The following is a 22,600-nucleotide window of genomic DNA, read 5'->3' as shown; positions in this document are numbered from 1 at the left end:
AAACATCTCACTTTTTTGAGGCTACTCTGCAGAACAGAGGGCCCTGGGCTTAGAGCCAGACAGTGGGCTTCCAGGCCTGTGCCATGAGCAAAGATTGACTTTCTCTGTTGCCATTACCTTTTGTAAAATGGGGCTGATATCTCCCTCTTGGGTCCTAATAGTTAAAACAAGGCATATGTGATACAAAATGTGCAAATAAAATATTCTGTGAATTGAAAATACAAGTCAAAATATTCCCACATGTACCTCATTTTGTCACCCACAGCACCTGTGTGCTACTTAGTTCTGAATCCACATATTGAGCTGAGTGCTCTGAGGGTAGGAGGCTTATGTATCTGTTTCCTGTACTTGGCACAAACAAAGTGCTCAGTAAGTCACTGAACAAAAGGACTGTGAATAAAAAGGATGTGGGCAGTTATTTTAAACCCAACCCTCTGTTGGGAATGGTTTCTGAGTAATACTGGGGGGAAGGAGGGATGGGCTTGGAGGCAGACTTTAATAGCTGTGTGATCCCAGACAAATGACTTAACCCCTCTGGGCCTCATTTTTATCTGTAAAATAAGGCTAAGAAAACAAAGCAAATGAATTAATTATAAGGACTGTGTGAAAAGCCAACATGCAGTAGTAGGTACTCAGTATTATCTATTATTCCTCATACAGATGCTTCATAAGCACATTTGTCACAACATTCTTGGATTTTCCATGTTACTCTGTTTCAATAAAGGCATGTCATTAACTGTTAAGCTGTGATTCTGGTTTTATCCTACCATCTCATAAATTCACAACTCACATGTCTCAATTCTGGCTCAGAAAAAATAAAAAGGTTGCAGTACACTTGGATGAGAGAACCAAGTTAGTTTGTTCTTTCTACTTCTTACATGTTTTGTTGCTGGGTACACTGATAATAGGGTCACTCAGAAAGGGACCCTCACTGACAAACTGGGACCAATCTTGAGTCCCTGGAGACCATCATTTATTTTTGTAAATGCCATCCATGAATATACACGGTATCTTTTCCCACAGAACAGTCTATAGCATTGAGTCTTGAAAACGTAACAGTTGAAAAAAACAATTCACAATTTTCAGATTCTTCAATAATTTAATGTTCTATGCCCTTAAAACTGTTAGACCTTAAGGTGTCCAGGTCTGGTTATGTCCCAGTGATAAAAGGGCCAGTTGCATGATGTATGCCAAAACACACAGCAAAAATCAGAAATCCCAAGTGCTTCTTCCTTTGAACATATTTGGCTTCTCTCCATGGTAACAGGGGTTTGATTTTCCTGATAACGGATGACTTAAAATAAGGTGCTTAAAAATTCCACACTGAGTCTCAAAATAGTGAACAAACACTATTTTAAAATGCCCTCTGAGCCTCAGTTTCCCCTTCTGTAAAACGAAGAGGTTGGGTTCGAGTTAGTTTTGCAGACCATACCACCTATGGGTAAACTAAATTTGCTGTCACAAACCCCAGCAGTGAGGAGGGTAAGGGGAACAGAGCTGCCAATGTGGATGTGGGAGTCGGGTGGGGGGTTGAGCTGGGGCAGCAAGTGGCTGGAAAACTGGCCTTCACAAGGTTAATGTCAGCTCTGAACTTTCAAGTCTCAAAAGTATGTCTTCTGCTTTTTAGGGCCACACTTGCGGCATATGGAAGTTCCCAGGCTAGGGGTTGAATCAGAGCTACAGCTGCCGGCCTATGCAGAACAACGCCAGATCTGAGCCGCATCTTCAGCCTACACCACAGCTCTCGGCAACGCTGGACCCCTAACCCACTGGGCAAGGCCAGGGAGTGAACCCACATCCTCATGGATACTAGTCTGGTTCGTTACTGCTGCTCCACAGTGGGAACTCCTAAAAGTATGTCTTTTGATCTGATGATTTGGTCTAATATGATTGTGTCTCTCATTCCAGTGTATGTACTCGCTGTAGATTTATGTACAGAACTAAATATCCCATTTATTAATTTATAAACCGTTATAAAACCAGTCAGACATTTCCCCTCACCAGCAGATCTTGCATTGGAAAAGGAAAACAATATACAAATTTCAGCAACCTCAAACATTTCATTAAACCTGCAGAGAGGCATAATTCATCTTGGAATTCAATTATCGTTCAAGGAATCAGTTACTATCCTCATAAAGATAGCTACCACAATGTCTGCCATGCAAAATTACTCCCATTTATTGTGGTTCAATTGCAGAATCTACTGCCTCTGGTGAAGGCACAAATAACACCCTTCAGGACAGCTCCTGAATGTTTTCCATAGCATTGTCTTAGAACTTGGGGGCAAAGTAATCAAAAAGCAGGCCACCAACAATCAGGGACTCTTGAGGCCAGTGGTATTAAACTCACAGGCCAGAAGGGGACCCTGTGACCTCTCCAGGAGCTGCCAGTTCATAAGCTGATGAAATGTAATCTCTAAATACAAAATTCCAATTATCAAAACCAAACAGGAGTCAAGCATAAGCTACAGGACTTCCTCTTGGAACAGAGAACCATCTCACATGCCAGAAGGTAGAGGGTGACCCCCCCAGGTCCCATCTGCTGATCATGTCAAGTGTCTGTTCAGGGACAGGGCTGAAGGAGGAAGGCAGCCATCACCAAAGACCTCACCAGCCAAACAAGTGGTCCCCTCCGAGGGCACAGTCTCTAGTGATGCCAGGTGTCCCAACCTGGACCCCAGGACACAGGTTACTCACTGGGGACACATAATCTTCCTGATGATGTGATTCTGCCCAGACCCCAACTTTTTCTTGACCAGTGACTGCTGGCGAATCAAATCCTAATGTAAACACCACAAAAACAGCTCGTGCAATCTGTGTTGAGCACCGATCTATGACACAAACCATTTAGATGACTTTTTTTTGTCTTTTCTAGGGCTGCACACACAGCATATGGAGGTTCCCAGGCTAGGGGTCAAATTGGAGCTGTAGCCGCTGGCCTACTCCAGAGCCACAGCAATGTGGGATCCGAGCCACGTCTGCAACCTATACCACAGCTCATGGCAACGCCGGATCCTCAACCCACTAAGCAAGGCCAGGGATCGAATCTGCTACCTCATGGTTCCTAGTTGGATTCGTCAACCACTGAGCCATGACGGAACTCCTAGATGACGTTTTTGATTCACTGTACTTTCGGAGACTTCCAAACACTTCATTGTTCCCTACTAAATGCAGAAAATGTGCCAAGACAGGCATCACTGGCAGCTTTTCTTGTTTTTAAACGTTTAAAAACAAAAGGAGTTTCCAAACATCTGCCAATCCTCAGGCATCCTGCATCCCTGAAGGGGGACCTCAGCAGAAATACATAGACAACTACAAAATAGTCCCTAGAAAAATGTAAGCTCCTTGTAAAACCAACATCTCCCCATCAAACATCCTTCGAAGTCAGCAGAGAAGTGAAGATGCATCAGAAAACAAAGTCAGTATTACGGAAATAGAGCTTGAAACACTGAACATGATTTCCTCATGATCCTTCTCACAGCCCCATGTCCCCTCCTGCTCGCTGCCTTGGAGGAGAGATGCTCTGCTCAGCAAGGGAAGAGGGAGCTGAGGAAACAGTGGCCACCCTGCCCTTCCCTCCAGTTCCGGGCACATGCCAAACCTGCCTTGCAGGTCAGCTCTAAGAATTCAATTCTAATTGCAATAGCTTCGCACTGAGGAACGTTCGTCAATTGCCAACAGTTATGGAGCTGACCAGAGAGCTGGGTCCAACTGTGTGGTTGGAGATGTTTCCAATAACCCTGGCACGCCTCTGCACCACACGTGCCTCCATCCTACGCTTACCTGAGCAGTAGAATTAAAGCGGCTAGTCTGTCACCCAGCACCACCCCAGGGTCTTTCCTTGGCACCCTCCCCACAAACTACCTCTCGCCCACTCCGAGTTCTGTATCCTTTCCAGAGAGGGTCCTGGATGTTCATCTGGGAAAAGAGATCTCTGAAAAACATGACTTGGGGAAGAAATCCACGCAGAAAGATTAGAACCTGGCTAAGATTTCCACAGCGATACACCCTTGGAAGACAGACTCCAGGAAGAAAGGGTACGAAACATGGGAGCTTGGGATGCATCCTGCTGCTCCTGGGGGCTGGGAACCCCGGGGTCTTCTGATGGTTCTGCACTGTCCCCCGTTGGCTGGATTGTACATTCACTGGTTGTCAGAAGTACCTGGTGCTGCTGGGGGGCCGGGGGGAGAGGTGGCAGAATGTCCCGCCCTGCTCGCTGGTCTCTACACATCGTAACGGTTCAAACTGTACGAGTTTGGGTAGCTCTGCCGGCTGTACTGGAAGTGATCTGTCAAGATGTTGTTGCGGCCATACTGATAGTCCCCATGCTGGGGGAAGAGGAGGCCATTGTGGGGTTTCTCCAGGGGGCTCCGATGGTGCTCCTTACTGCTCAGGTCCCCTGTCGTGATGGGGAGGAGGTGCTTCCGGGCTTGCTGATTTGCGTCATACTTGGTCTGCAAAGCCAAGAGAGCAGTGAGACAATCAGCTCCTTGCCCTGGACGCACACAGAGGACAGAGGGACAGAAGGGAGCTCAAGACTCACAGCCAAGCAGCCTCTGAAGCTGACGCAAGTGTCACCTCGAGAGGGTCTGGGTATGGCCAGTGAACTGGTAATGGAATGGCCTTCCCCATCAGCCACCGCACAGCTTTCCACCAGAATAAACAGAATCTTCTTTGCAAGGAGGGAGCAAAATCCCCGACAAAGCTTCAGGAGATCTGGGAGCCACAGGTGGGGGTCATCTACACAGGGAAAGGAAGCCCAAGGGCAGACAGGACCACGCCAAGACCATTAACCAGTCAGTGGCAAAGCTGGGAGCTGGAATCCCCATCTCCTAGTTCCCAGTGAGGCCCCTCCTCTTCCCCACCTCCACCAACTCCTGGTGCCTCCCCGTGCGTCAAGGGGACAGCCTCCCCAACCCCAGACTCACCTTATTATACAGAAAGACCCCCAGGATGGCCGTCATCATGCCCAGGACGTTGGTGCTGGTGACTGGGTTTCGCAGCATGATCAGGGACACAGTGATGACCATAATTCTCTTGGTGGCATTGGCGACGGAGTAGCTCAGAGGGCTGATGAGGTTGAGGATGCTGAAGGCAATGACATTCTGGGCAAAGTTACAGAAGCCGCTGACAGCCAGGAGCAAAAGTGTCCAGGGCCACTGGGACACATATGTCTACAGAGATGCGAGAGCAAGAACAGCACAGCAGTCACATGCTTGCACGGGTGGGGGCAGTGACACACACGGCTTATGTGGGTGACACTGTCAGAAGGGAAACAGACCCAGGCAGGTCCCCATGTAATAAAAGGTGCCTTATATGCACAACAACCTCTGACCCTCACTACACTTAGCGAAGCATAACAACCATGATATAATCACTGCCCATTCCTGCTGAGGAAGCAGAGGTGGAGGGGGGACTTCAGACACCCAGAGGGTGCAGAGTATGACATGAACCAAAGCCTTCTCTCTTCCCCAGACAGTGGGAACCCAGCCTCTGGGTTGGCCAAGCAAGGTCTGCATACTGGGCATCGCCTCAGTCTGTTCAGGCTGCTGTAACAAAATTCCACAGGCTGGGGGCGCCCACAAACAACACATTTATTTCTCATAGTTCTGGAGGATGGAAGTCTAAGATCAAGGCATCTGGTGTGGGCCCTCTTCCTGGTTTAAGGACAGTACCTTCTCACTGGGTCCTCATGTGGCAGAAGTGGCAAGGGAGCTCTCTGGGTCCTTTTTTTTTTCTTTTTAGGGCCATTCTCGTGGCATATGGCAGTTCCCAGGCTAGGGGTCAAATTGGAGCTGCAGCTGCCAGCCTACAGCACAGCCACAGCAATTCGGGATTCTACACCACAGCTCGTGACACCACCAGATCCTTAACTCACTGAGTGAGGCCAGGGATCAAACCTGCACCCTTGTGGATACCAGTTGGATTCATTTCCCCTGAGCCACAACGGCAATGGGAACTCCTGGGGTCTTTTTTTATAAGGGCACGAATCCCATTCATGATGCTCCACCCCCATGACCTAACCACCTCCCAATACCAAGTTGTGGGGGAGTTAGGTTTCAACATATGAATTTTGGGGGGACACTAACATTCAAACCATAGCAGACATGATGATTGTGTAAAGCAGGGAGGTCCTGGGAATGCAGTCTCTGGGTATGTGAAGAACCCCTCAAGGTTGGGAGCCAGAGACTCTGGGTCTGTCTCATTGCTGGGAGCCTCCAGGCAAGCTGATCAACCTCTCTGGTTGCTGTTTCTTCATCTATGCAATGTGGGAGACTGATCCCTGATGAGCCCGTGCAAAGCTGCTGCTAGGAGGGTCAAATGCAATCATGGCCTTGAAGGCGCTTAAAAACAATCCCAAGCCAAAGAAACAGGAGTTGATGTTATCGTCAAAACTTTAGTTACCATGTGACCTTCACCAGAATGAGGCCGCTCTGATTAAGGGGGCCCAGAAGTCACAAAACCACAAGTGGCAGACACTTGGACCACAGAACTCCTCAGAGAGGGTGGGCCAATCCCAGGCCCAGACCCAGGCTGTATCCACAGGAGGACGCAGCTGGCTCCCCCAAGACTGTGGCAACTAGTGGCCCTGCCAGGACGGGAGCTGCAGCAATCCTAGACCAGCTGCGTGATTCTACCTCCACCGCTGTCTGATAGGGAGAGGATCACACTGTCTTCTTAAAGGTGAGGGAGATGCACCCAGGTGACCAGCTCAGAATTGCCTGGGGATAACAGCTGCTGTAAGGCTCCTGAACGCCCCCAGCATGCCTTCAGGGGGCATGCTGGTCTGTTCTCCCAGGAATCCTTCCCCGAGGTGACCCACATGGACCTCAAAGCTATTTTTATGAGGTAGCCAGCTTGCAAAGATATCTCCCATGAAAGAACCCAACCAATCCAGCTTTTTTTCTTTCCTTCTTCCTTCCTTCTTTTTATTTTTTTTTTATTTTTGTCTTCCTTCTTTTTAAAGCTGACATATAATAGAGTGTTTCTTCCTTCCAGTGAATAGTTCCATGTGTTTTAGACACATATTGATTTGTGTAGCCAACATCACAACCAGAATTCAGAACCACTTCATGACCCCAAGACACTTTTGGGGATTTTTTGTGCAAATCCCCACCCCTAACCTAGGCAACCACTGATATATTCTTCACAAAAGGTTCATCATTTAGAGACTGTTCTATAAGTGGAGTGATAACAGCATGGAACCCTCTTAGGTTTCTTTCATTTAGCATAAAGCCTCTGACACCCACCCAAGTTGTTATAAGGATAACAGTTGGTACCTTTGTATTGCTGAGTAACATACTGAAGTTCTTTATCCATTCACCTGTTGAACGACATGTGAGTTGTTTCCAACACTTTGTGGTCATGAATAGAGTTGCAATAAACTTCTGTGTGAACCTGAGTTTCATTTCTCTAGAGTAAATACCCAGGAGTGAGGCTGCTGGGTCACATAGTCAGTGTATGTTTAACTCCAGAAGAAACTCCCATGTTTTCCAGAGTGGCTACACTATTTTGCACTTACTCCAACAACATATGAGAATTCCAGTTGTGTTCCACCCTTGACAGATATGGTACTGTCAGTATTTTTTTTTTCCTTTTTTTTTAATTACTCAAATGAATTTATCACATCTGTAGTTGTATAATGATCGTAACAATCTGATTTCACAGGATTTCCATCCCACAGCCCAGGCACATCCCCCTACCCCCCAAACTGTCTCCTCTGGAGACCATAAGTTTTTCAATGTCTGTGAGTCAGCATCTGTTCTGCAAAGAACTTCAGTCTGTCCTTTTTTCAGATTCCACATGTCAGTGAAAGCATTGGATGTTGGTGTCTTATTGTATGGCTGACTTCACTTAGCATGATAGTTTCTACGTCCATCCATGTTGCAAAAAATGCTGGTATTTCGTTCTTCTTCTTCTTTTTTTTTTTTTTTTTTTTTTTTTTTTGTCTTTTTAGCTATATTCTTGGGCCGCTCCCACGGCATATGGAGGTTCCCAGGCCAGGGGTCGAATCGGAGCTGTAGCCACTGGCCTACACCAGAGCCACAGCAACGCAGGATCCGAGCTGCATTTGCAACCTACACCACAGCTCACGGCAACGCCGGATCGTTAACCCACTGAGCAAGGGCAGGGATGGAACCCACAACCTCATGGTTCCTAGTCGGATTCGTTAACCACTGCGCCACAACGGGAACTCCTGGTATTTCGTTCTTTTTAATGGCTGAGTAATATTCCATGGTGTATATGTACCACATCTTCTGGATCCACTCCAGTATTTTCTTTCTTTCTTTTTTTTGGTTGCACCTGCAGCATGCAAAAGTTCCTGGGCCAGAAATCAAATCCATGGCCACAGCAGTAACTAGAGCCACAGCAATGACAATGCTGGATCCTTAACCCACTGAGCTACTGGAGACCTCCATTAGTATTTTTTTTTTTATTATAGCCATTCTAATAGGTACAAATTGGCATCTCATCATGGTTTTAATTTGCTCCTCCCTAATGACTAATGATGTTGAACTTATTTCACATGTGAAGTTCAGGTCTTTTGCCCATTCTTAAGCAAGTTTTCTTACTCTTGAGTCTTAAGGGTTCTTTATATATCCCCAAACAAGTCTTTTGTCAGCATCTCACTGGCAAATAAGCAAGAGTTTTTAATTTTGATGAAGCCCCCATTTACCACTTTTTTTTCTTTATTGACTTTGCTTTTGATATAATGTCTAGGAACTAATCCCAAGTTATGAAGAATTTTCTTCTCTGTTTTCTTCTAAAGGTTGCCATTTTCACTCTTAAGTTTAGGTCCAGAGTCTGAGTTAAATTGTGTATAATGTGAGGTTTAAGTCAAGGCTTAGATTTTGCACATGGATGTCCAATTGTTCTAACACTGTGTTAAAGAAACTACCCTTTCTCTATTGAATTGCCTTTGAAACTTTGTCCAGGATCAATTAGCCATATTTATAGTTTCAAATGGTCTCTTCTGCCCCAAAGATCATTGTCTTTCTCTCTCTCTTCACCAATATCTGTACCTTTATACTAAGTCTTAAAATTACATAATGTGATTCCTCCAACTTTCTCCTTCTTTTTCAAATTGATTTGCTATTCCAGTTCCTGCCAGTCAGCGTTAATTTTCCAATCAGCTTTTCTATATTAAAAAAAAGTTTAAGACAGTTCCCCAGTGGTCTAGTGATTCGGACTTGGTATTTTTGCTGCTACGGGCCTAGGTTCAACCCCTGGTCTGGGAACTGACATCCCATATCAAGCTGTGAGTAAGCAGCCAAAAAAATTGAAAAAACTGTGGAGTTCCCATTGTGGCTCAGCAGGTTAAGAATCCAACTGGTATCCATGAAGATGGGGGTTCGATTCCTGGCCTTGCTCAGTGGGTTAAGGATCTGACATTGCCATGAGCTGCGGTGCAAGTCACAGATGCGGCTCAGATCTGGCATTGCTGTGGCTGTGATGCAGGCTAGCAGGTGCAGCTCTGATTCAACCCCTAGCCTGAGAATTTCCATATGCTGCAGGTGCCACCCTAAAAAGCAAAAAACAAAACAAAAAACAAAACAAAAAAACGCAAAAATTTAAAAATATCTAAATATATGTATCTACCTCTAAACATACACAGAAACATAGATTAGCATATCAACTTTTTTTTACTAATGCCTTTGCCAAGGAGAAAAACTAAATTTTATAACTAATACTAGAGAATAAGATTTTGTTGGTACAGAGAATTTTTCTTCTTCCTTTCAAATCTGTATTTCTTTCTTATCTTATTGCTCTGGCTATCATGTCAGGTATGCTGTGGAATAGGCATGTTGAGAATGAACATCTTTACCTTATTCCTGAATTTAGGGGGAAAGCCTTCAATCTTTCATTATGATGTTTTGTTTTTTTCATTATGGTGTTATTAGCTATATATGCCCTTGATCAAGTTGAGGTAGTTCCTTTCCAGTTTAGTTTTTAAAAAATGATGACCAGATGTTGCATTTTGTCAAATTCCTTTTCTACATTGGTGGATATGAATATGTGATTTTTCTTTGTTAGGCTGTTATGGTGGGATTACACTGACTGACTTTCCAGTATTGAATTAGCCTGCATTCCTGATTTAAATCCCACTTTCTCACAGTGTAGTATGCTTTTAATATATTGCTGCACCTGATTTGCTTCTAAAATTTTGTTAAAGACTTTTGCCTCCATGTTCATTAGGGTTATTGGTCTTTTTGTTTTGTTTTGTTTTGTTTTGTTATAAAAGCCAAAAAATGATCCCTTCCTTTTCTATTTTCTGGAGGAGACTATATAGAACTGGTGTTTATTTTTCCTTAAGTTGGGTAGAAATTACCAGTAAAACTATCTGGGTCTGATGATTTCTTTCTACAAGGTTTTAAACTACAAATTCAAATTCTTTATACCTATAAGACTCAGGATATATTTTCCATCTCGAGTGGGTAAATTCTGTTAATTTGTAATTTATAAGCAATTGGTCTATTTCATCTGTCACTACAGAGTTCCAAGTAGTATTCTTATGCTTTTAAGGCCTGAATAAGTGAGTTCTACAGAGCTATTCTCTCATTCCTGCTATTTGTAGTGTCTTCTTTCTCTCTCCTTCTCTCTTTTGGGTCAGTTTTGCTTGAGTTGAAAATATTTTGTTTTCCCTGAGACTTTCTCTTTGGCCTAGGGATTATTTAGAAATGTGCTGTTTAGGAGTTCCCATTGTAGCTCAGCAGTAACAAACTTGACTAGTATCCATGAAGACTCAGGTTTGATCCCTGGCCTCATTCAGTGGGCTAAGAATCCAGCATTGAGGTGAGCTGCAGTGTAGGTCGCAGATGCTGTTTGAATCCCACCTTGCTGTGGCTGTGGTGTAGGCCTGCAGCTACAGCTCTAATTCAACCCCTAGCCTGGGAACTTCCATATGCCACAGGTGCAGCCCTGAAAAAAAAAAAAAAGAAATGTGCTGTTTAGTTTCCAAGTGTTTGGAGATGTTCCTGGTACCTGTTATTTACTTCTAATTCCATTATGACCAGAGAATGTACTTTGTATGTTTCCAATCCTTTTGTTAAGGTTTGTTTTATGACAAAGAATATGCTCTATCTTAGTGAATGTTCCATGTGTATATGTGAAAGAATGTTCTGTTGTTGTTGGGTAGCATATTCTACAAATGTCAGTGAGACATTCAATTGGTTGATGGAGGTGTTCAGTTTTTTATTCTTGGTTCCTAGTTGGATTCATTTCTGCTGCGCCATGATGGGAATTCCCAAGGGCATTCTTGAAGCATGATTATAAATCACTGCTTTAAATTCTCTGTCCAATAATCCCAACATCTGGGTCATTCCAGTGTTGGCATCTGTTGATTGTCTTTTTCCACAAAACTTGAAATTTTCCTGGTTCTTCATATGCCAAGTAATTCTGGATTATATCCTGGACACTCAGAATATTATAAGACTGTAGGTCTTATTTAAGTCCTATGAGGAATGTCAATATTTTGTTTTAGCAGACTTGTTTGGGTTCAGGCTACAAGCTTGACCAGCCTCCTGTGAGTTGTGGTTCCAATGTCAGTTCTGCTTTCCAAGCCTTTTCAGTGGGACATGGCTCAGTTCTGAGTGTGCACTACCAATGTCAGTCTTGGTCCTGGGGAGTAGTCTATCCTGTCTTTGTACCTTCACATGCACAGCTGTGGGGTGAGCGCAGGACTTTGTGGTTCTCTGTGAGGTCACTTTCCCCAGGTTCCCCCTCTCCATGGTCTCCTTTGTACTTGCTGGTTTCTGAGGGCTCCCTCTTTCAGTCCTCCAGTCAGAAAGCTTGGCTTAACTACCCTACTCCACTGTGTCCTTCCCACAACTGCACCTCCATTCAACGGCCAGGCAGTAGGAGGATGAGGAGCAGGAAAAAAAAAAAAAAAAGGCAACAGTGGCTAATCCCATCCTGTGACTGCAGAGGGAGGATGAACTTCCTTAACATCTCAGGCACGTGTGGGACCCTGCTGCCACCACCATAGTGGGATGGCTAGGGGCTTAGGGTGCTATAGAACAAAGGAAACAGAGAGCACACCTACTCTCTCTGAGCATCACGAATCTCCTGTTCCCCTCCGCCAGCCAGCATGGAGGGCTTTTCACTCTATTCTCCCCCAGTGCCCTGAGTTTAGGCTAGCAATACAGGAGGCAAAATAAAGGCAAACCCACAGCTGGCTCAATAGTACTTTGCAATCCAGTCCTCTCCCCAAGCTGGCCTGCTCCCATTTACTTTTCATTTCTCAAATACCTGCTTCACACATCCTGTCCAAGCTTTAAAACTGGGCCACCTCCTCCAGAGTCTGGCGACCTGTGCCTGGCTTCAGCAGAGCTGCTGGCAACAGGGCTGGGAATGTTTGAGAACTGCCCACTGTAGCCTTTGATACTCGGTAATGTGGTGAGCAGCAGATCCCAGCTGATGTTCTCTGATCTGAGCCTCCTCCCTCCCACTGTGAAGCACAGCACTGGGACAGTGCTAACTCACCTGGCCTCTTTGGGAGACACAGGGCAGAGCGTAAGAGCCCTGACAGGAACCCTGCCCTCAGGCAGCTGCACTGTAAAGCTACTGTTAAGATGTACAAGGGCCCCATCAAGGTAAAAAACACATGGCCTCAATGAGAAAAAAGAGGCTACTAAAGGTAATAGAAAAAAAGGTAATCACTAGAAGAAAACTGAAAAATGTCTGAAATATAAGAGAAAGAAAAGATAAGAGAGCAGAGGAAAGCTTACATATGGTGTTTGTGAGTGTGTATACAGATACCAATGAGTTGTAACAGAAAAGTGTAACAGAACTGACGTCAAACTTATAGATGATACTGTGCAGCTGATAAAAGGAACAAGACAGACCTAGTAGGTCAATACAAAGTGATCCCTAGGATGTGTTATCGAGTGGAAACAGCAAGACACTCTTTTCTAAACTATGTAAAAAGTCACCTTCTGGTGTAAGGAGGAGGGAGGTATGAACACACTTGGCCCTTGTTATACGTAGGGGATTGGTTCCAGGAGCCCTCAAATCTGAGGATGCACAGGTCTTGCATATAAAATGGCGAAGCATAATTTATAGAGTCGGATTACTGTATGTGTGGGTTTCCCATCTGCAGATTCAACCAACCACAGATTGAAATTTCTATCCTCAGTTGAATGCGGAGACGTGAAACCCGTGGCTATGGAGGGCAGAGTATATATACAAGTTTGCTTATGTTTTCAGAGAGAAACACCGAGAAGGTAAAATATAATTGTAAAAATGGCTCCTAATGGAGCCGGAGGCGGGTAGTAACAAGGACTGAAGCCAGACACCTTTTCGTTTTTTTCTTTTTATGGCCGCACCCATGGCATATGGAAGTTCCTGGGCCAGGGACTGAATCTGAGCCACAGCTGTGGCAACACCAGAAACTTCAACCTGCTATGCTGGGCTGGGGATCAATCTGCACCTCTGCAGCAGCCCCAACTGCTGCAGTCAGATTCTTAACCCACTGTGCCACAGTGGGAACTCCAAAGCCAGACATGGACATCTTTGTTTTTTTTTTTTTTTTTTTTTGTCTTTTGTTGTTGTTGTTGCTATTTCTTGGGCCGCTCCCGCGGCATATGGAGGTTCCCAGGCTAGGGGTCAAATCGGAGCTGTAGCCACCAGCCTACGGCAGAGCCACAGCAACGCGTGATCCGAGCCGCGTCTGCAACCTACACCACAGCTCACGGCAACGCCGGATCGTTAACCCACTAAGCAAGGGCAGGGACCGAACCCGCAACCTCATGGTTCCTAGTCGGATTTGTTAACCACTGTGCCACGACGGGAACTCCCAGACATGGACATCTTTGAATAAACCCTGTTATATCATTTGAATTTGAAAATATAAAGGTTTGATATATCCAGTTGGGCAGGGAGAGAATGCCTAAAAATTAAAAACTAATGGAAGTAAAGGAACCCAGCTGCACAAGAAGTTGGTGACCCAGGCACATTGTGAAAATGATTCTTTCAACTTCTTTCAGAACACAGTATTCCAGTTATACATCTGTAACAAAACCTGTTCTAAGGCCAAACAGAGCTGCAGGGGCATCTTAACCATCTCTCAATACTCTCCCTGCAGTTGTCCTGAAGAATTCTCACCCTGAAGCGATCGTACGTGTGTAGAGTAGAATCATGTGTATGAAGAGCATGGGTAGTATAAACATGTAAGGAATGCTGCGAGAAACCAAGTGTATCAGAAAAGACACAAATAAAAAAAAAAAAATCAAAGCACTAATACATCCTGTAATGTTAAGCTGGAATCAGAATGAACTGGGATGAACTCTGGCCTCTGCCACCAAATAACGTTTTCCCTAGTGTTTCACTGCAAAGGCTTAAAAGCCACGACAACCCAATAGCAGCAAGCACACTTGGCACTCAGAAGGCATCTCTAAACACCAGTCTCTCTGCCAAAAGTAACCAGGATCCCTGAAGGAGTGACTGATTGCAGGTCTGGGATGAGAGGTGCACAATATGAGGGAAGACATCCTATGGGACCAAAGGCTACCAAAAGCTGATACGTGCTATCAGAAAGGCAGGGAGCCAACAGGAAGGATTCCACTGGTCCAGACAGCATAATCTGAATATTAAAAAAAAAACAGGAGTTTCTGCTGTGGCGCAATGGGATCAGCGGTGTCTTAGGGGCCCTGGGACACAGGATCAATCCCTGGCCTGGCACAGTGGGTTAAGGATCCGGCATTGCCATAGCTGTGGCTTAGGTCACAACTGCCACCAGGATCTAATCTGTGGCCTGGGAATTCCACTTGCCTTGGGGCACCCAAAAAAAGAAGTGCAACTGACAAACACTAGTTCACAATACTACCGAAAAATAAATAAAAGAACCCTTCTTCACCTCAAAAACCTCTCAACACACTGGCTAACATTTGAAGTAAGCTCTAACTCTGTATTCTGAAACCTGGTAATTAAAAGGAAGGAGAAACATTAAACTGCTTTTCATGTACGTCCTTTCATGTAATAAACTAGCTGTTGTTGAGAATAGAAAGTTCTTCACAGAACAATTACAGACAATCAATATAGAAGAGAAGTTAAAACCTGGAACCACAGTTTCCCCACATGGAAACCAAAGACCATCCCCACTGTGTCCACAAATGGTACTAAGGATTAAAGGACCAATGTCAAGAATCCAGTCGGACCTCATGACACCCTAATAGACATTTACTCCACCTAACTAGGGCCTGGAAGAACCATGCCCATCTCCTTCTTATCACTGCCGCCTGCATTAATTTCTAGCACATTCTCTGCAGGCTGGTCCTGTGAGTGATGAGAAGAGGCTTTTTCCTGTGCTCAGAGAGCTATGGATACATCTGGAGTAAGTGGAAGTACAGATAGAGATGACACCAAGAGAGCACAAAGCAGTGCAAGCACAGTTTTAAAAAGTCAAAGTGAGGAGTTCTCATTGTTGCTCAGTGGTAATGAACCTGACTAGTATCCATGAGGACATGGGTTCCTTCCCTGGCCTCGCTCAGTGGGTTAAGGATCTGGCGTTGCCGTGAGTTGTGGTGTGGGTCGCAGACATGGCTCAGATCTGGCATTGCTGTGGCTGTGATGTAGACCAGCAGCTGTAGCTCCACTTGGGACCCCTAGCCTGGGAACTTCCATATGCCTCGGGTGTGGCCCTAAAGACCAAAAAAAAACAACAACAACAACAAAAAAAACCTCTCAAGGTGAGATCTAAAGCAGAGACTGTTGGGGTAGGAAGTCATCCATGCTGGCATTTTTTCTTCCTTGAATGCACTGGCACAAACGCAGCAACTATTAGCAGCAGGTATCTAGCACGAGAAAGAGGGAAATGCACAGGAAGCCAACTTCCTCTACTGCATGCAATGGGAATCATCAAAGAGCTGAGTGCTAAGCGGGCTGGCTATCAGAGGCCCCAAATGCTCCAAAGTCAACATAGCGGCATTATACCTGACAGTACCTACTTTGGAACCAGTTAAGAAAAGGTTATGTTCTTGACACAGGCCAACTCACCAGGTCACTGCTGACCAAGAAAGCTGAGAGGTCCACCAGGACCCACGTAGGGATCATAAAAAAGACAGCATGGCAGCCCAAGATGTTCAGTAGCCGAAGATGGTGGATCCTTGAATCTCTTAACACCTGAAGAGAGAAAAACATCTTTTTAAAACCTGATTGAAACTGTAACTGGCAAGAGGGTATCCATTTACCCAGGCCCCAAACATGGTGCCCGTACATTAACCCTGACATCTGACCTTGACTGTCAAACCTGCAAGTACACCTATGACGAAACACACAGCCCACGTCCAACACAAGCATGATGTTTCAGACATGGAGAACCAAGAAAAGAAAAACAAAACAAAACAAAAACAGCAACACTCAATGCTGGTGAAGCTACAGTGAAAGAGGCACTCTGAAATGGTGCCGGGTAATGTCTAAATTGGGATATAGTACCAGAATACAACCAGGCAAAGTATGTCAAGAGCCATAAACATCTCATACCCTCTAACCCCCAAACTGTAAACATATCATAAGGAAATAACCTGAAAGAAAAATGTTATGCATAAAGATGTTCATTACTGTATTATTTATACCTGCATCTACAATAAGGGAACCAAGTGCATTAACTGTGGTATTTGAAAAGAGTGTGATTATTACAGGAGTTAAGAGCTAATAATTTTTATTGATGTGGGAGAATGCGACGTTACAATAATAAATGAACAAAGCAGTATTTAAAAAGCATCTATAACATTACAACTCTAAAAACTGTGCAGAAAAATACACCTACACCTACTATTAATAGTTGTTCTGTTTAGGGGACAGTACTGCGACTTTCCTCAATAACAACTGGAATTTTCCTCAATAACCCTGGGGGGCAGGTCTCTTCTGATTCTTTGTCTCCAGCACCTACGATAGTACCTGGCACATAATAGGTACCCAGTAAGTTTTCTGATTTCTATTCATTGGGCTTTTCTCTATTTTTTCACACTGAACATAGGATGAACTTTATAAATTAAAAAAAAAAAGCAAAATCTGGGAGTTCCCATTGTGGCACAGCAGGAGCAATCCCACTAGTAACCATGAGGTTGTGGGTTTGATCCCTGGCCTCACTCAGTGGGTTAAGGATCCGGCGTTGCCATGAGCTGTGGTATAGGTTGCAGACACGGCTCAGATCCAGCATTGCTGTGGCTGTGGTGTAGCTCGGGAACTTTCCGTAGGCTGCAGGTGTGACCCTAAAAAGCAAAAAAAAAAAAAAAAAAAGCAAAAACTATTTAAAAAAAATAAAACAAAACAGAAAACCAGCAGAAGGGCAACAGGACTTTTTTGTTCCAACACTGAAGAAATCCCTACTTGGCCACTTTTTTTAGATGCTACCCACACACCCCTGAAACACCAGGTGTACCCTGGATGGTGCACAAATACCTTTTTTTTTTTTGTCTTTTTGCCATTTCTTGGGCCGCTCCCGCGGCATATTGAGGGTCCCAGGCTAAAGATCTAATCGGAGCTGTAGCTCCCAGCCTACGCTAGAGCCACAGCAACGCGGGATCCGAGCCGCATCTGGGACCTACACCACAGCTCACGGCAACGCCAGATGGTTAACCCACTGAGCAAGGGCAAGGACCGAGCCCGCAACCTCATGGTTCCTAGTCGGATTCGTTAACCACTGCGCCACAACGGGAACTCCCCCATACCTTTTTGGAGAAAATATTCTGAAGTGAGAAGCACAGTGTGGCAGCAAGGGCGCTGACAAGCCCCCACATGTCGAAGGACAGTTCGGTGACAGTGGCCAGCAGGACGCCGCTGATGATGGGGATGAGTGACAGGTACACCTGTGAGAGGAAGGCAGGAGGGGCTGAAGGGCCAAAGTTGAGCTGGACAGCCCAACACAGATGCTCAGAAGAAAGCCTCAGCCGTTTTCTCCTCCCTTGCCAGGACACCACCTACCCCTTTGAACAACGGTGTTAGCGGTGACAGCAATGCTCTAGAGGGGTGGGAGGGAGGGTCTCAGAGATCTGAGGGCAGGGCTGTGTCACTGTGGGCAGCCTCTACCCCATACCATCATCCCAGTTAAGAACCCCTGCTCAAGGCCACAAACCCAGGCTGGGTCCTATCGAGATCTATCCAGCTGGCGCCACCAATACAACAGGGTCTGAAACTTCAACCCTCTTGAGAGAGGCTGGCCGGGTCCCTCTTATTCCGGGCTCTTCCAACATGCAGTGGGGACACTCCCACCTCACCTCCCTCTGGAAACCTCCTTCCACTCAGGTGTCAGTTCACAGACAAATGCAGGGAGTACTTTCCCTGATCCACCCCCATCAGACACCATCAGGCTCCTCTGCTGTGTGCTCAGGGAAGAGCCCTCTCCACCTGCTAAGCACCCATTTCGTGTGTCCCTGCACTCCTTAGGGACAGGTCCTTATTCACTGCTCTATCCTGGTGCTCAGCACATGGCAGGTACCAGATAGCTGCAGGCTGAAAGAGTGAGTAATGAGTGCCACGACAGAAGGCCTTCCAGAAGGCCTAGGCTTTGCAGGGCCAAGGGCATGGAATGGCCCCCAAGCTCTGGAGGCTAAAGGGGCTCCCAATTTCCAGAGAAATGGGATCCATTCCCAACATTTAGCGCTTCTTCTCCTGTCTCATCCTTCTACAAAGGATACCACCCCATCTCTCTCTCTCTTTTTTTTCCTTTTTATGGCTGCATCTGTGGTAGGTATATGAAAGTTTCTGGGCTAAGGGTCAAACTGGAGCCACAGATGGAGCCTACACCACAGCAACACCAGATCTGAGCTGCATCTGCAACCTATACTGCAACTTGAAGCAACACCACATTCTTAACCCACTGAGTGAGGCTAGGGATCCTCACGGGAACTGTGTCGGGTTCGTAACCCACTGAGCCACTACGGGAACTCCTACAAAGGATACTCTTAAAAGACTTTGGAGATTTTAAGAGGGGTTGGTAAGGCCCATCCTTCCCCCCAAACCCTGCCACACACACACCACACACACACACAGGCACACACACACACACACAGGCACACACAAGGCAGAACAAGGGGTCTGAATTCCAGAATTCTAGCTCTCCCACTACTGGCTGCAGCCCTCAGGCTCTCCCTTTTCAAGTCCCGTTTTTTCCTGGGATCAGGGATGATTACCAACCTTATCTGGATAGGGTGGGGCCATACTTACTGTATCATTATCTTTAGTCTCCTGCCTAAGCCATTCCCCTGTCTTTCCTCACTGTCTAAGGTTCTGGTTCCCTGCCCAAGCCAGGTACAATGTCCCTTACAACAGGAAATCTGATAAACACGATGTGATATTGAGAGATGCAGCTGCCCACCTGCTGGGCAACTCCAACCTGGGGAGACAAGTCACACCTGAATCACACTGGGGGCGGGCTGCAAAGCACACCCAGATCTCGCAAGGAAAAAGATTGGCTGAAAGAAAAATCAGCCAGAGGTGGCCCAATATCTATAAGCTGATTCGGGGCACGGCCATTCTAAGTTACAAAAAATACAAGATGCCAGAAGCCAACCACAGAGAAAACAGGCGCTCTGTCCAGCATGAAATGGATTCCAGCTGGGACTACAGGAGTTCCACTTCCACTTAAGGACACAGGGCAAGGCTGTCTCTGGCTGAAGCCACAACTTCTCTCGCCTCAAGCCAGGAAATACCCTGGCTTGGAATCTTAACAAACCCTGGATTGTGCCCAAAGCATCTTCCCTATGCAGCCCTGGGTTCTGCATGTTGCTTTCACTTCCATACCCAGACATTCACAATTCCTGGCTGTTTTTATTTCGAAGACTTTGCTGGGCTTTGCCAAAATCAGATTCCTCTGACTAGCATCTCATGTCTTCTGACCCTAGAAACCCCCAACCTGACCATTATCTCTTGCAAAGATGTGAAACTGTCAAGAGTTCTGTTCCAGCAAGGAGTCAGGTATTACAACCTTGACCCCACTGGAGCATCAGGGGATGTGTGGTCAAGATGCAACCAAGTTGTCCAAGTTGCCTATCAGCAACCCCATGCAGGAAATCAAAACTGGGCCTGAGATAGATGGCAGCATTCCAAGACCATAGAGCAAAGACAACTCAAGAATACACACCTCACACACCACCGCCCCAGCGATTCCAGAACAGTAGCAGCAAAAGCGCCTCCAGAAGTCTCTAAGCTGACTTCCTTATTTGACAGGAAGCCAGGCAGCCCATGCCAGGAACCTGTACCACGTCAGCAGCTGGGCAACAGCTGGGAGGCCCTTGGGCCCCTACCTGCCCAAAGCCCTTCTGGGTTACCTTGGTGCTCTGTTTCTCCTTCATGATGATCCGGGACAGGAGAACCACCCAGATGGGCATAGTAGCCTTGACTGCAAAGAGAGGCAAGGAGCGTTCAGGGAACCACTCTAGTCACTGAACCCACCCTGGAATTCGGTCTCAACTCCACTGGAAGGATAGAAAGGCTTGGCAGCCCCTCAAACTGCTTCAGCTCTTCTCTTTCTATGGGTTTTCCCCGCAACCCAACTGTTCTGCTCCGCCCTGCTCAGCTCCCAGCCATCTTCTCAGTCCCTTCCTTCCCGGAGACCCTTATGTGTGTCCCTTTCCTGCTAAAAGCGCTCTCAGCGCTTTCCAGAGAGAAGTGGACTTAGGGCCGCATTCCAGGTCGTCTGGCGCACTCCTACCCAAGCGCCGAAGCCCGGGGCGGCGTGCTCCCGGCCGCCTCCCCTCAGGCCAGCCGCGGCACCCACCGGTGTGCGCGTAGGACACAGGCACCTTCCAGATGCTGACGTGCGCGGACACTGACGCGAAGTACTTGCCGAAAGCGAGCGGCAGCACGTAACGCGGGTAGAAGCGCGGCGGCAGCAGCGGGCCGGGCGACGGATGCGGGCCGGGCCCAGGGCCCGAGACGGGCGGCGCGGGGGGCACGCGCCAGGCGCGCAGCAGAGGCGGGAGCCCCGCGCACAGCGCCAGGATGTGGCACAACGACACGGTCACGGGGAATGGAAAAGCACTCAGGATCACCTTGTTGACCACATTGCCGCCCGCGCTCAGCGCATACCACAGTAGGCACAGCGCCGCCACCCGCGCGCCCTCACGCGCCCCGCTGCCGCCGCCTGCAGCTCCTGGGCCACCGGCGCCCGCGCCCACTCCCACCGCCGCAGCCGCTGCCGCCATCCTTCCCAAGCGGCCGCCCCTTCCCGCCCGTCCGACGGCCCGACGCCGGGCGGAGGCGGGGCCGGCGGGGGCGGGAGCGGTGGCCTATAGCGCTTCCTATTGGTCATCGCTGCTTGCATCACCGCCGCGCGCCGACCGACGCGCCAGCCACCACGTAGCTAGCGCAGGCCGCGCCCCTTACTGGTGGGCTTCCGGAGAGGGCGGGGCTTGCCCCGGAAGCAGAGAGAAGGAACAGGGACTGATCCCAGAAAGTTCCTGGAGTTGTGGGCTAAGGCCGGGGACACGGGTCCGGAGCCCCAAGCACAAGCGGGCGAGAGGGCGGTAGCATTAGGGCCCCTCCACGTCGGCGTCCGTGAGCTGGCGTCGAGCTCGCGAGTCAAACCTCGGTGTCTGCGCTGCATCGGCGCCCTCCAGCTAGATTCCTGATGGCCGGGCCGGACACCAAAGGTAAAAGACCAGACCTTTCGGGGAGAGAAACCGAATTGTGAAGACGTCTCCATGGGCAAAATTCTTTCTTCAAACTGGGAACGAACTCCCTTGGCCGGAATCCAACAGAGGGGCCAGCTCACAGCGCCCGAGGGAACGTTCTGGGAACCACCGCGATGTGCACTCAGGTTGGGTATTATCTTCATTTCATAGACCGACAGACCAAACCCAGAAAAGGGAAGCGACGTGGCTTAAGTCCTGCGAACAATTTGGGAGTCACGGTAATGGCAGCATCCGTGGGCACCTATCCCAAGGGTTTGCTGGAGGGAGGGGCGTGGTGCCGGCCCGGACTGCTTGATGCACCAAGAACTGGCGGGGATAGAGCAGCCCCAAGGAAAACAAGACGGTGTTTTCAGCAAGTTGATCTTCTGTTACTAAAGGACTTTGTACTTACAACTTTGCGGGGTGGGGGTGGATGGAGTGTTAAAAATTCCCTTCCATTGTGTTCTTAGCAAAGAACAAAGCGGCAACCCAACTTGGTCTCCAAAATATTGGTGGGAAGTCTTAGCCGTGTGTTCTCAAAGGCAAGCAGTATCTGTACCCCAGGGCTTACTAGGTACTCAAGAGCTGGAGATGTGGTCCCTGCATGGGTGGGGGAACAGTCACCTCCCCCAAAGCGTAGGTATGAGATAAAGAGATGATCCTAGGACACCAACCTGAAATCCTAATATGTTCCAGCTGTGTCTATGATACTTTGTCACAGACTAATATCCTTGGGACCTGTGATCAGCTGGCCACATTGCAGGTGAGAAAACAGGTACAGTGGAATTAGGAAAGTAGTTACTCCGCAGCACAAATGGTACTGCTGATATGCTTTTTTTTCCCCCTTTGGTCCTAAATTTTGACCATTTTTTTAGTCCTCACAGCTCTGGAGTAGCACTTGCATATCATACAGCTGGTAGATGGCAGGGGCAGGGTTCAACTTCGGACTGCCCTTAAAGCCACTTCACCCACTTTTTAGGAGTCTTTTTC

The 22,600-nt window shown here is 47.2% G+C and overlaps 1 protein-coding gene across 11 annotated transcripts; it reads right to left on the bottom strand.

The window, feature by feature from the left end:
• Nucleotides 1-956: 956 nt before the first annotated feature.
• Nucleotides 957-21,171, bottom strand: SLC35E1 (solute carrier family 35 member E1). Of its 11 annotated transcripts, none has more exons than XR_014837453.1 (6): nucleotides 20,650-21,171; nucleotides 20,080-20,337; nucleotides 17,669-17,806; nucleotides 15,993-16,118; nucleotides 4,928-5,173; nucleotides 957-4,453 (listed from the first exon to the last, which is right to left on the bottom strand). XR_014837453.1 is itself a non-coding variant. In XM_085012483.1 (6 exons), the coding sequence occupies exons 1-6, from the start codon at nucleotides 21,140-21,142 to the stop codon at nucleotides 4,223-4,225; spliced, it is 1,305 nt and encodes a 434-aa protein (XP_084868609.1). In that variant the 5' UTR covers nucleotides 21,143-21,171; the 3' UTR covers nucleotides 957-4,222. The 11 variants fall into 11 exon arrangements, 8 of the variants coding, with proteins under 8 accessions (XP_084868609.1, XP_084868614.1, XP_003123522.3 ...); XM_085012483.1 differs by having other exon boundaries at nucleotides 20,267-20,337; XM_085012488.1 differs by having other exon boundaries at nucleotides 20,716-21,171.
• Between the last annotated feature and the right edge of the window lie 1,429 nt (nucleotides 21,172-22,600).

This window comes from Sus scrofa, chromosome 2 (genome assembly GCF_054392235.1).
Source record: "Sus scrofa isolate SSC_HxYL_T2T_F1_AM1 chromosome 2, Sscrofa_HxYL_maternal_Yorkshire_Landrace_v2.0, whole genome shotgun sequence".
In the NCBI taxonomy this organism is placed as follows: domain Eukaryota; kingdom Metazoa; phylum Chordata; class Mammalia; order Artiodactyla; family Suidae; genus Sus; species Sus scrofa.
The sequence above is the reverse complement of the archived record's forward strand: the minus strand, read 5'-3'. Positions and strand labels throughout refer to the sequence as shown.